Genomic DNA, 12,607 nt, shown 5'->3' with positions numbered 1-12,607 from the left:
CAAGTACAATATATACACCCAAACAATGTTACATTAATGCATATGATGCATGCCTGTCCTACTAGTTGTGATATCACATTGTCGGTTATAATTTGCCAACCCGACACATCCTTTTGGATGTAGCCTTTCTGCCACGTTAGGGATAGAGTGCCCTGCACACTATTATTCCGAGGTTATAGTGCCTAGCACACTGTTATTCCGAGAATATAGTGTCTGGCACACTATCGTTCCGAGGATATAGTGTCTGGCATACTTGCATGCTCATTTCAAGGATATAATACCTGACACACTCTAATTCAATTCTTTTCTTCTCTTCTATTTTGCTTAAGGACAAGCAAAGTATTAAGTTTGGTGTTGTGATGCAGCCGCATCTTTAGTTGTTTTTTCTTTTGAACTTCATGCAATAAGCTAAGAATCCTTGTTAAATAGGCAATGATTTCATGATTTAATGAGCATTACTTTGAGTTAGTTTGAATTTATTTGCCACATGAGAAATTGATTAATTTTACTAAATACATGTTTATCTCAAAAAGCCCACCTTTTTCTTTCACTAAATTTATGCCTTAAAAAAATTATTAGTATAATTGAGTCATCTTTTAATTTATTCATTATAATTTTACTAACTTAGAAGTCATCCATACAATATAAAAAATAATATAGAAAATCATCACAGCTACAAAAAATGACATATTTTCTCTAGTCCTTAAAAAATCACTTGATACTTTTTTCATTATAGACAAATCTTTAAACTAGTGATTAGTCACTAACTCCCAATCAATTAATATATAAAAAAAATATACGAGAAACAACTTTTAGATACTCAGCACTCAGCATTAATCATTTAGTCAATTGAAAATTGAAAATTAAAAATTTATAATTAAAAATTTATAATTTAAAATTTAAAAATTAAAATAAACAAAATAATTTAAAAAAATCGACTAATATTGACAAAAAAAATTAAGTACAAATTGGTTTGACAATTTTTATTTTTATGTTTTTTATATGAAAAATATAAAAAAATCATCCGTTCCAAAAAAAAATAGTCATATATCAATGAAAAAAAAGGATGATGAATCTATTCTTGGATTTTTTTTAAATAAATAAAATAAATATTTTAATTATCGAAATATATAATTTGGAATATTTTTACCGAAATGCATCGCATCTCTTATCTCGTTTACAGTATAAACAAAATAAGATAACAAATATCTCGTTTAAACTTTAAATGAGATAAGGCCAAGAAAAAATGAAGCGTATATATCATTTACAGTGTAAACGAGATATGTGTTATCTTATTTCGTTTACACTGTAAACGAGATAAGAGAATAATTATGACATTTATACTGTAAACAAGATTTAAGACAAATTTCTAGCAGCTATAAAAGGATGTGCAACGCTTTGTATTTTTCATAAACATTTCACTACTTCTTTTCTACCTATTACTTCCGAAAATAAGTCAGAATGTCTAGTAATAATGAATACTTGGTTGTAAGTGTATATCCCAATAGTCGTATGAGAAATAGTGATAATGGGGTGACATTTAAGTGTGAGAATCATATTCTGTTGTGTACCCGGTCAGTAATTTCATTGGCAGAATTGAAGAGTCTGATATTGGGTAGCGTCAGTAGTAGTGGGAGAAAAGAGATCGGAAGGGTGGGGTATAGGTTGCTAACACAGATGGGAAATGGAGTTTTTTGGTTTTGTCTATTTTGGATCCATGAAGACGAATATGTGCGTCTGATGTTTGACATCCATGGGAGAATCATAGCGGAGCAAGTGATGGAGATTTCTGCGAAGATTGGCAACGTCAATGGTGGTGGATCTGGATCCCGGTTAAGGCATCACATAGGTATCTTCTGCCTCCCCCGCACCCAATTTTAGCCTTGTCATCTGTACCCAGTTACTAGATACATTGGATCTGAACGCGATGCATGAGAAAAACCCATTTTTCAACACGGGTGAGGAAGATTACAACTTAGACGGTGGTGTGGAGTTTAGGGTTAGCCATAAATTCAAAAGCAGAGATGCAGTCATGCAGGGTGTGAAGAATTACAGTATTTGTAGAAGTGCTGAATACCGAGTGGTGGAGTCGGATAGATTAAAGTACCATATGCGTTGCCGACAACATGTAACAGACTGCTCTTGGAGTCTCCGTGTTGCTCTCCGATAGAATCTCGGATACTAGTAAGTTAAAGATTCATTGTGTTCTATATTTTCAGTTGTCATTGTTATGCTTGTTGAACCTATTTACCCCTATTATTCTATTTTGTTAGGGAGCGACGTAGAGTGGGAGGAGGGCACACGTGTTTGGCACCCACAATGTCGCAGGACCACCGACAATTGGATAACAGTCTCATTTGCCGTATCATCCTCCCATTGATACAATCAAATCTGTCTGTCAGCATCTCAATCCTACAAGGTGCAGTTAGGCAGAATTATCACTTCAAACCCTCGTATAGGAAGGTTTGGATGGCGAAGTAAAAGGAGATTGCATAGATATATAAGCATCCGCATCTCTTATTTCGCTTACAATGTAAATGAAATAAGATAACACATATATGAAATAAGATAACGAGATAACGAGATAAGAGCACAAGACAATACATGTATAAACGTGATACGACCACGTCGTCCTATACCTTATCTCGTTTATGTTATCTTATTTCATATACACTGTAAATAAAATAAGAGATGCGATACTTTTCAGTAAAAACGCTCCAAAATGTATATTTTGGTAATTAAAATATTTATTTTATTTATTTAAAAAAAATCCGTCTACTCTTGTAGTGCAACGAAAATTAGAGAAATGATAAATGGTACCAAAGCATCCTTGATTGAATAATATGAAAATTTATTTCAGCCTTGTAATATTCTCCACCTGCCACTTTTCTCTGGTATGTTTCAGATTTCAACTTTGCTCAGTAGCCGATTATTGTTCAATTTGATTGACCTTAAATGTTACATGCGTCCACAAGGATTTTCTTCATATGATCCACTAGTTCTTGCACCTGCTCCCTAGAATGAATGGGTGATGGGTATACACAAGCACAATCCAACTTCCCATTCCTTATGGTGTCGAATATGGCGATCGATGGGCCGACACCATGAGCAGAAGCACAACCCACATAGTCCTCTAATCCAATCTCTTTATGAATGTCATCTGATTCATCAATGATAGGGTCCTCAAAAACTGAAATCAAAGCAGTTCTCATCGATGATGATGGCGTCAAACCAGGGTTCTCGATCGCCTTGCACATTAGGTAGTTCAGGTCAGACATGTCTGAGAAATGCTTGTTGCAATTCATGGCATTTGCAAAGGCCATGTAACTTCTCTTTGCTAGATCCCATAGGGTTTCTCCACATACATCATGTGTGTTCAATATTGCAGAATGATAAAATCCTGAAGCCAAAAACTGAACCTGTTATAATTATAAACAAAGTAACTAAAGCAAATTATTCTGACCACAGAAAACTGGATTATTCCAATATAGAACGCATAAGAGCTCTTATTAATATTAGACGGAAGCGAATAATTTGGAATAGAAAGTTTTCATGTCAAAAAGAAGCAAGCTTCAAGCAATGATCTAATTTATTAACTAGAATTGGTCTTATTAATCAATGATATACCGATCGTCTTAGTTTCGTTAAAATGAGACTATCTCCTCCTGTGCATCCACAATTTTCTTTTTTTTTTCCCATTAGAGTAAAAAATCTTTTCTTTAAACCAGATGTAGAAGTCTAGAGGTAGCAAGAACATATGAAAACAAAACACACATTCTGAAAAGTGCAGATTACCAAGATGGTTGCTGGAAAGGACTGGATCAAGAAGAGAGCGGCAATCAATGAGTGTTACTACACCATACTTCTCCTTTTGATAACTGGGTAGCTTTTTGGAGGCCCGGGCGGCAATCATTCCAGCTGCTGCAAGTGCCCCACAAAGTTTAATTTCTCTTGATTTGCATTCCTACATGATCTTGCAAAATTAATTGTAATATTTTGAATCATCATGACCTTACCAAATCATAGTCAGAATGTCAAATTATCAATTATACTTCATAACAATCAGAATATAAATCCTTGGTAGCCTAAGAAGCAGATCATAGTATACTGAAGAAATATGTGTCAACTATTACACACACCATTCTATTCTCTATCAAATCTTTTCTATTTTCTGATATTAAGCCAAGGAGCTCACAAATGCATGAATCCTCTGTGATAGAAAAGAATTTAATAAAATAATGCAGCTGATATTCGTTGATCTCAACTTTGATCTTAGTCCATACAGCAGATATGAATAATTTATGAAAAGTTTTGATCAAATTATCAAGTAGTCGATTAAAGAGCATGAGTACTAGTATATCAATTTAATGTCAGACAGAAAATCCTTATTTATCATAGCATGACTTGCAGAACGAGTCTCTCCTTTGTTATTGGAATCCAAAGCCAGAAGCCATAACTACAAAATTGTGGATAGAATATACACCAATTCACATGCACTGAGTTCTTTTGAAAGTGGTTCTCTAACAAACCATACCTTTAACTTCTTATTTTAGCAAACATAATGCAGTGATAATTTCTAACTCCAATAATTTATAACACATCCAAATGGCAAGACAGTTGGATTGGTATACACGTCCAATAATTTCTTAAGGAATAATTTCTCCAGATTCCAGAATAAAATGGAGATTCCCAAAGCCCCTCACACTTGTCTCCATCGTGAGTATTATTATCTTATCTCCAGTACATCTTGCCATACTTGGATCTGGATAGCGTTATCAGTTAGGCAAGCCGTATCCTAAAATATTGCACTCTCCAATCAAAACAAAGTTAGCCATACCAACCCGTACTGCCTTTAGTGGTTCACTTTTTCTTTTCTAATAAAATTAATTAAGCGACGTTACGAAAGGAGACAAAAGAAGTAACTAACTCGTCCCTGAAGCAAGAATTTTCTTCCCCCTTTATTCTCTTTATAAAATCAAAGCAGAAATAAATGCATAACTTATGTTTATATGAGCTTAAGATTAAAAAATAAAAAACAAAATAAAAACCTACATATATGCACTTAAAGGGGATTTCTATTACTATGTACGATAATTTAGTGTGTGTGACGATAATAACTTATCTTCGATAACCAAATGTTTTTTCGAATTGGATGTGAAAAGAAAAAAGGAAAGAAAAAACCTAAAATTCCAATCCAATTATCCCACTTATCAAAGGGCCTACACGAGAGATTAGTAGCTATATTGTTTGACATTAGATATCCAAGGTGTGACAAAATTGATCTAATCTAATTATCCGTACCATATATATACATACCTAGTACACAATTTTTATTTTTCCATTTTAAACTTTTTCACTAGTACCCAACTTTTTTTTTTTTCTTTTTCAAAGAAAATACTTTCCATTTAGGCCGTTATATTACATTTTTTTGTACCTATGAGCAAACAATATTGAAGTAGAACTATTTACTCTAACATGGAATCTGTGTTGCTATGGATATGGTAGTTGCAGTAGCTAAACAATTTTAACAATTAAAAAATTGCGTTATTAAAGTCGCACTTTTTTGCTGAAATTAAATAGTCACTGTAATGACTATAGTTATAGATACTATAATATGTACTTTATTATAATTTTTGCTTTTTTTTTTATTTTTGTTATTGCCTTTTGTTCTTTTATTTTATTTTTGCAGGAAAAACTTTGCAGCACAGGCACTAGTTACTCTAAAATGGATTAAGAGGTACATAATCAATCACCAAATCACCTGATTGTCTATTAATCAACTAGTAACGAAGCTGTTGTGATAAGTTCAAAAGGACGTGGATGCCCATTTTTCCTATGAGAAATGAAGCTCCCAAGTCAAAATAATATTAAATAAAGTTTTGAATGTTTGACCTGTTGTATCTATAAATAGGAGGCTAAAGCCTCAGGAGAAAAACAACAACAATAATAATATAATATTTCTCTCTCTCTCTTATTATTTTTTTTTTATATACTTTATTTTAATATTATTCAATACATAATTATATCTATTATATTGATATAGTAATTCTAGTGAAAATTACTACGAGTGTTATCTAATTATATTTCTATATTTTATATTTGTTATCTCTTCTTTATTTATTTATTTAAGTTATTTTACAACACGTTATCAGCACGAGACTCTGATCAAATTTTTAGGAAGACTCAGGTAACAAATTTTCATTATGTCGAAGCTCTCTCATCTTGAATTCAATACTCTTGATATATCTGAAAATAATTATTTATCATGGATATTAGATGCTGAGATTTATCTTGATTCAATGGATCTTGAAAATACCATTAAAGCTGAAAATAATGCATCCCAGAAGGATAAAGCCAAAGCCATGATTTTTCTTCGTCGTCATCTTGACGAAGGATTGAAAAATGAATATCTCACATTAAAAGATCCTACAGATCTTTGGAAAGACCTTGAAGAAAGGTATAATCATCAGAAAACGGTGATACTTCCTCAAGCCCGATATGAATGGACGCACTTGCGTTTCCAAGATTTTAAATCTATAAATGAATATAATTCTGCAATGTTTCGAATCACCTCACGAATGAAATTATGTGGGAAAAAGATAACTGATCATGATATGTTGGAGAAAACTTTCTCAACCTTCCATGCCTCGAATGTGCTCCTACAGCAGCAGTATCGAGAAAAAGTGTTTAAAAAATATTTTGAGTTAATTTTTTACCTTCTTATTGCTGAACGCAACAATGAGTTGCTATTGAAAAATCATGAAGCGCGTCCAGCTGGCGCTGCCCCATTTCCTGAAGTAAATGCGGCAAATCATTACCCCAGAAGAGGTAAATGGCAAGGTTTTAATAACAAGAAAAATTATGGAAGGAAAATGAATTATATTCAAAAGAGAGGATCTCATCAGAAGTGGGATAAAGAAAGAAATATCGGGCAGAATAAATCAACAGAGGATAAGTGTTTCTGTTGTGGTGGAAAGGGCCATTGGTCACGTACCTGTCGTACCCAAAGGCACCTAGTCGATCTTTACCAGGCATCTTTGAAAAAAGATGACAAAGGAAAGGAAACAAATTTTGTTTCAAATGATACTGAAAATTCCACTACTCATTATGATGTATCTGATTTCTTTGAGGACCCTGAAGAAAATATTGGTCATTTGATCAATGATGAAATAGTTTAATATGTGGAATTGTGAAGTATCTATGTAAATAAATATATATAAAGAACTTATTGTTAAGTTTTATTTTCTATCTATTTAAGTTTCAAATATATATATATATATATAAATAATGAAATATTAATGTTTATGAATTTTGAAATCATTAAATGTGTCAAATTTAAAATAAAATTTTAGTATACGACATTATTTTTATGTGTAGTATTTCTTAGAAAAATAATTCCGATCAAGTATTCAATTTAACTGTATATACTACTCATTTTATTATTATTTATCTTTGAAGAGAATGGCAAGGATATGTAATGAAGATGTATGCCTTGCTGATAGTGCAAGTCCGCACACTATTCTCAAAAGTGATATATATTTTACCCATTTTGTGCCAAAAGAAGAATGTGTTAATACTATTATCGGCTCAGGCAATGTGATTGAAGGCTCCGGAAGAGCTATAATTTTGTTTTCTGGAGGAACAAAATTCATAATAAATAATGCACTATTGTCTACTAAGTCTCGAAGAAACTTGTTGAGTTTTAAAGATATTCGCCGAAATGGATATCATATTGAGACAATGAATGAGGGAAATCGTGAGTATTTATGTATCACAACTCATGATTTAAATAAGAAAGTTATATTAGAAAAATTACCCTCACTTTCATCTGGGTTATATTACACCAAAATTAGTGCAATTGAATCACATGCCATTGTAAACCAGAAGTTTACTAGCCCAAATAAATTCATAACTTGGCATGATAGATTGGGTCATCCGGGAACAACCATGATGAGGAGAATTATTAAAAACTCCCATGGACATTCACTAAAGAACCAGAAGATTTTTAAAACTAGTGAATTTTGTTGTGCTGCATGTTCTCAGGGAAAGTTAATTTTAAAGCCATCACTAGTAAAGATTGGATTTGAGTCCCCTGAATTCCTAGAAAGGATTCAAGGTGATATATGTGGACCTATTCATCCACCATGTGGATCTTTTAGATATTTTATGGTCCTGATAGACGCATCTTCGAGATGGTCACATGTGTACTTATTATCTTCTCGCAACCTGGCGTTTGCGAGATTACTGGCTCAAATTATTCGATTAAAAGCACAATTTCTAGAAAATCCAATCAAAGCAATTTGTCTTGATAATGCTGTTGAATTTACTTCCCAAGCTTTTGATGCTTATTGTATGGCTAATGGAATAAGTGTTGAACATCCAGTAGCTTATGTTCACACACAAAATGGGTTAGCAGAATCACTTATTAAACGCCTCCAGTTAATTGCTAGACCCTTACTTATGAGAACAAATCTCCCAACCTCGGTTTGGGGCATGTTATTTTACATGCCGCAGCACTTATTCGTTTGAGGCCAACGAGTTATCATCAGTTCTCTCCTATGCAATTAGCTTTTGACCAGCAGCTAAATGTTTTCCATTTAAGAATATTTGGGTGTGCAATATATGTTCCCATTGCACCATCTAATCACACCAAAATGGGACCCCAAAGAAAATTGGGGATATACGTTGAATATGATTCTCCCTCTATAGTGAGGTATCTTGAGATACAAACTGGAGATGTATTTAAAGCTTGGTTTGTGGATTGTCATTTTTGATGAATCAAAATTTCCAACATTAGGGGGAGAGAATAAGTTTCCTGAAAAGAAACTTAATTGGAATGCATCATCCTTGATGCATTTAGATCCTCGATCAAGGCAATGTGAACTAGAAGTTTAAAAGATTATACATTTGCAAAGAATAGCAAATGAGTTGCCTGATGCATTTTACGATACAAAGAGGATAACCAAATCTTATATACCTGCGAAAAATGTCCCAATTCGAATTGATGTCCCAGTAGGACAAGTAGCCACTGAAGCAAATTTACGCCAGAAGCGTGGCAGGCCTGTCAGTTCCAAAAATAAAAATCTTCGAAAGCGAGAAGATGTAAATAATATTCCTATTGAAGAAGACATAGTAGAGACACCTGCAGTTGTCCAAAATTCTAATATAGTTTTAACGCCAGAAGACGTTCAGGTACCTGAAAATTGTGAAAATGACGAGATCTCGATAAATTATGTCTTTACAGGAGAGAAATAGGACCGAAATAAGACAATTGTCAATAAAATATTTGCATATAATGTGGCATTAAATATCATGCATGAAAGTAAGGATCTTGAGCCAAGATCAGTCGAAGAATGTCGACAAAGGAATGATTGGCCAAAATGAAAAGAAGCCATGAAGGCTGAATTAGACTCACTTGCAAAACGTGAAGTCTTTGGACCTGTAGTCCATACACCAGAAGATGTAAAACCTGTTGGATACCGATGGGTATTTGTGAGAAAACGAAATGAGAAAAATGAAGTTGTGCGCTATAAAGCCCGACTTGTGGCACAAGGTTTCTCACAAAGCCCCGGTATAGATTATGAAGAAACGTATTCCCTTGTAGTGGATGCGATAACATTGCGTTATTTGGTCAGTTTATCTGCATATCATAAACTGCATATGCATTTAATGGATGTGGTAACAGCCTATTTATACGGTTCATTAGATCGGGATATCTATATGAAAGTCCCTGAAGGACTAAAGATATCTAAACCATCCAATGAATATTCGCAAGGATTATACTCAGTCAAATTGCAAAGATCTTTATATGGTCTGAAGCAATCTGGACGAATGTGGTATAATCGTCTTACTGAGTATCTGGCGAAAAACGGATTCAAGAATGATGATATCTGCCCATGTGTTTTCATAAAAAAATCTGCATCTGGGTTCATTATAATTGCTGTGTACATTGATGATTTAAATATTATTGGAACTCTTGAAGAGATTCCAACAATTATAAAAACTCTAAAAGAAGAGTTTGAGATGAAAGATCTTGGAAAGACTAAATTTTGTCTCGGCCTGCAGATCGAGCATATAAAAAATGGGATCTTTATCCATCAAACAACATACACAGAGAAGATTTTAAAAAGATTTTATATGGATAAGTCACATCCCTTGAGTACCCCAATGATCGTAAGATCTTTGGATGTGAAAAATGATCAATTCTGTCCTAAAGAAGAAAATGAAGATATCCTTGGTCCAGAAGTACCATATCTTAGTGCCATTGGAGCGCTAATGTATCTTGCTAATAATACACGACCCGATATATCATTTGCTGTGAATTTACTAGCAAGTTATAGTTCCTCTCCAACCAGAAGACATTGGAGTGGAATCAAGCAAATCTTTCGATATCTTCATGGGACGGTTGATATGGGATTGTTTTATCCATATGGATCCAAGTCACAATTAGTTGGCTATACAGATGCTGGATACTTGTCTGATCCACATAAAGGGAGATCTCAAACAGGATATCTGTTCACATATGAAGGTACAGCTATATCATGGAGGTCCACGAAACAGACAATTGCTGCAACATCTTCTAATCATGCTGAAATACTAGCGATTCATGAAGCTAGTCGCGAGTATTTTTGGCTCAGAAGTCTGATCCAATATATTCTGTCATCATATGGACTGATTGATCATAAGATAGCTCCAACTGTTCTGTTTGAAGATAATACAGCATGCATTGCTCAACTTAAAGGCGGATACATCAAAAGTGATAGAACAAAGCATATTTCTCCCAAATTCTTCTTTACTCATGATCTTCAAAATCAAGGGACAATTGATGTCCAACAGATCCGCTCAAGTGACAATCTGACAGATTTATTCACAAAGTCACTCCCAAAATCCTCCTTTGAAAGATTGGTACATAAGATTGGGATGCACAAATTTCGAGACATTAAATGATGTTGACAAGAGGAGGAAACTGTACTCTTTTTTCCTTGGTCAGGTTTTTTCTCATTGGATTTTTCTTGACAAAGTTTTTAATGAGGCAGTTCCCATCATAAAGGATATTATACTCTTTTTCCTTCACTATCATATAAGGGGGAGTGTTGTGATAAGTTCAAAAGGACGTGAATGCTCATTTTCCCTATGAGAAATGAACCTCCCAAGCCAAAATGATATTAAATGAAGTTTTGAATGTTTGACCTATTGTATCTATAAATAGGAGGCTAAAGTCTCAGGAGAAAAACAACAACAATAATAATATAACATTTTTCTCTCTCTCTCTTTCTTACTATTCTCTTTCTTATATACTTTATTTTAATATTATTCAATACATAATTATATCTATTATATTGATATAGTAATTCTAGTGAAAATTACTACGAGTGTTATCTAATTATATTTCTATATTTTATATTTGTTATCTCTTCTTTATTTATTTATTTAAATTATTTTACAACACCAATAATATTCACAAAAAAAAAAAAGTGTGGTACTTACAGCCACAATCTGGCTCGTGTGGTGAGCGTCCAATTGCAACCTCACAACCTTGGAGCTCCGAGGCGAGTCCGCATCCACGAATTCCAAATTCCCAAGCCTGAATGAGTTCAGTGAGTAACCAAGCATGTCCAAACCACGCGCCCAAAACGGCTTGTTCCTCTTCTCTACCGGTATCAGATCCTCAATCGCCATTCCCATTCCATTTTCCTCTGCCTCTCCATTACTCTCTCCGCCGCATCCGACCTTCCCCAGCAGCTCCCTCAGCAAAGTCACCGCCGCCGCGCGGTCGCATCCCGACGTGTGCAACCGCAAAAACACTCCCCATCGCCTCTCGCTTATCGCGTACACACTCACGCGCAGTACGCCGTAGCCATCGCCACTAGGATCGCGCCACTTGTTCAGGTTCAGCTCGTGCTCCAGAATCAGGTGGAAGTCAGTATCTCCGTCGCCGGAACTGCAGCCGAGGATTGCGGAGGTGGATTGAAGATCGAGGCAGTGGATTTGAATATTGGAGGTTGGGGGAGTTCGGAAGTGGTAGGAATTGGCGTTGGAGTCGAAGTGGATTGTTGAGCGAAGGATAGGATGGTTACTTTGGAGGTTGCGGAGTACGGTTTGGAGTTTGGGAATGTGTGGTGGTTTAGAGAGGAGGAGGCCGAGGACGGTTGTTCCGGTGCCGCCGGGAACTGCCTTGCACCAGCTGTATTCGGTGCCGCCAACGGCACGAGTGGTGAAGTGCTGTTGCAGTTCTTGTTCTTTTTCTTCTTCACTGCTGCTACTACTCATTTTGATGATTCTTCTTGTTGGTGGTTGTATCCGACGAGAGTATGGTATAGAGAGTAACGCTATTTACTTTGGATCAAATGATCAATGATGATGATAGGATTGGAAAGTGGTCCATTAAGTAGAAAATCGGCCAATAAGACCAAACTAATTAAAGCCACTATCGAGTATCCTCTAAAGTACACTATTCAGTAGACAACTCTGACCCCACTCGTCGTCTTCATTCGACCAAAATTAATAAATAATTATCCACACGTCTTCCTCGATCAAGTAAGTTATCAGGGAAGTAAGGAGCATTGTTGTTGTGACATTCGGAGAGCAACAATGTCTATGCGACGAT

The 12,607-nt window shown here is 34.8% G+C and overlaps 1 protein-coding gene across 1 annotated transcript; it reads right to left on the bottom strand.

The window, feature by feature from the left end:
- Positions 1-2,729: 2,729 nt before the first annotated feature.
- On the bottom strand, positions 2,730-12,578 carry LOC112782861 (uncharacterized). Its single transcript, XM_025825499.3, has 3 exons — positions 11,488-12,578; positions 3,796-3,964; positions 2,730-3,400 (listed from the first exon to the last, which is right to left on the bottom strand). Exons 1-3 carry the CDS (start codon positions 12,268-12,270, stop codon positions 2,952-2,954), a joined length of 1,401 nt encoding a protein of 466 aa, XP_025681284.1. The 5' UTR covers positions 12,271-12,578; the 3' UTR covers positions 2,730-2,951.
- Positions 12,579-12,607: the final 29 nt, after the last annotated feature.

The sequence above is a fragment of the Arachis hypogaea genome, chromosome 20, assembly GCF_003086295.3.
Source record: "Arachis hypogaea cultivar Tifrunner chromosome 20, arahy.Tifrunner.gnm2.J5K5, whole genome shotgun sequence".
NCBI classification, from domain to species: domain Eukaryota; kingdom Viridiplantae; phylum Streptophyta; class Magnoliopsida; order Fabales; family Fabaceae; genus Arachis; species Arachis hypogaea.
The sequence above is the reverse complement of the archived record's forward strand: the minus strand, read 5'-3'. Positions and strand labels throughout refer to the sequence as shown.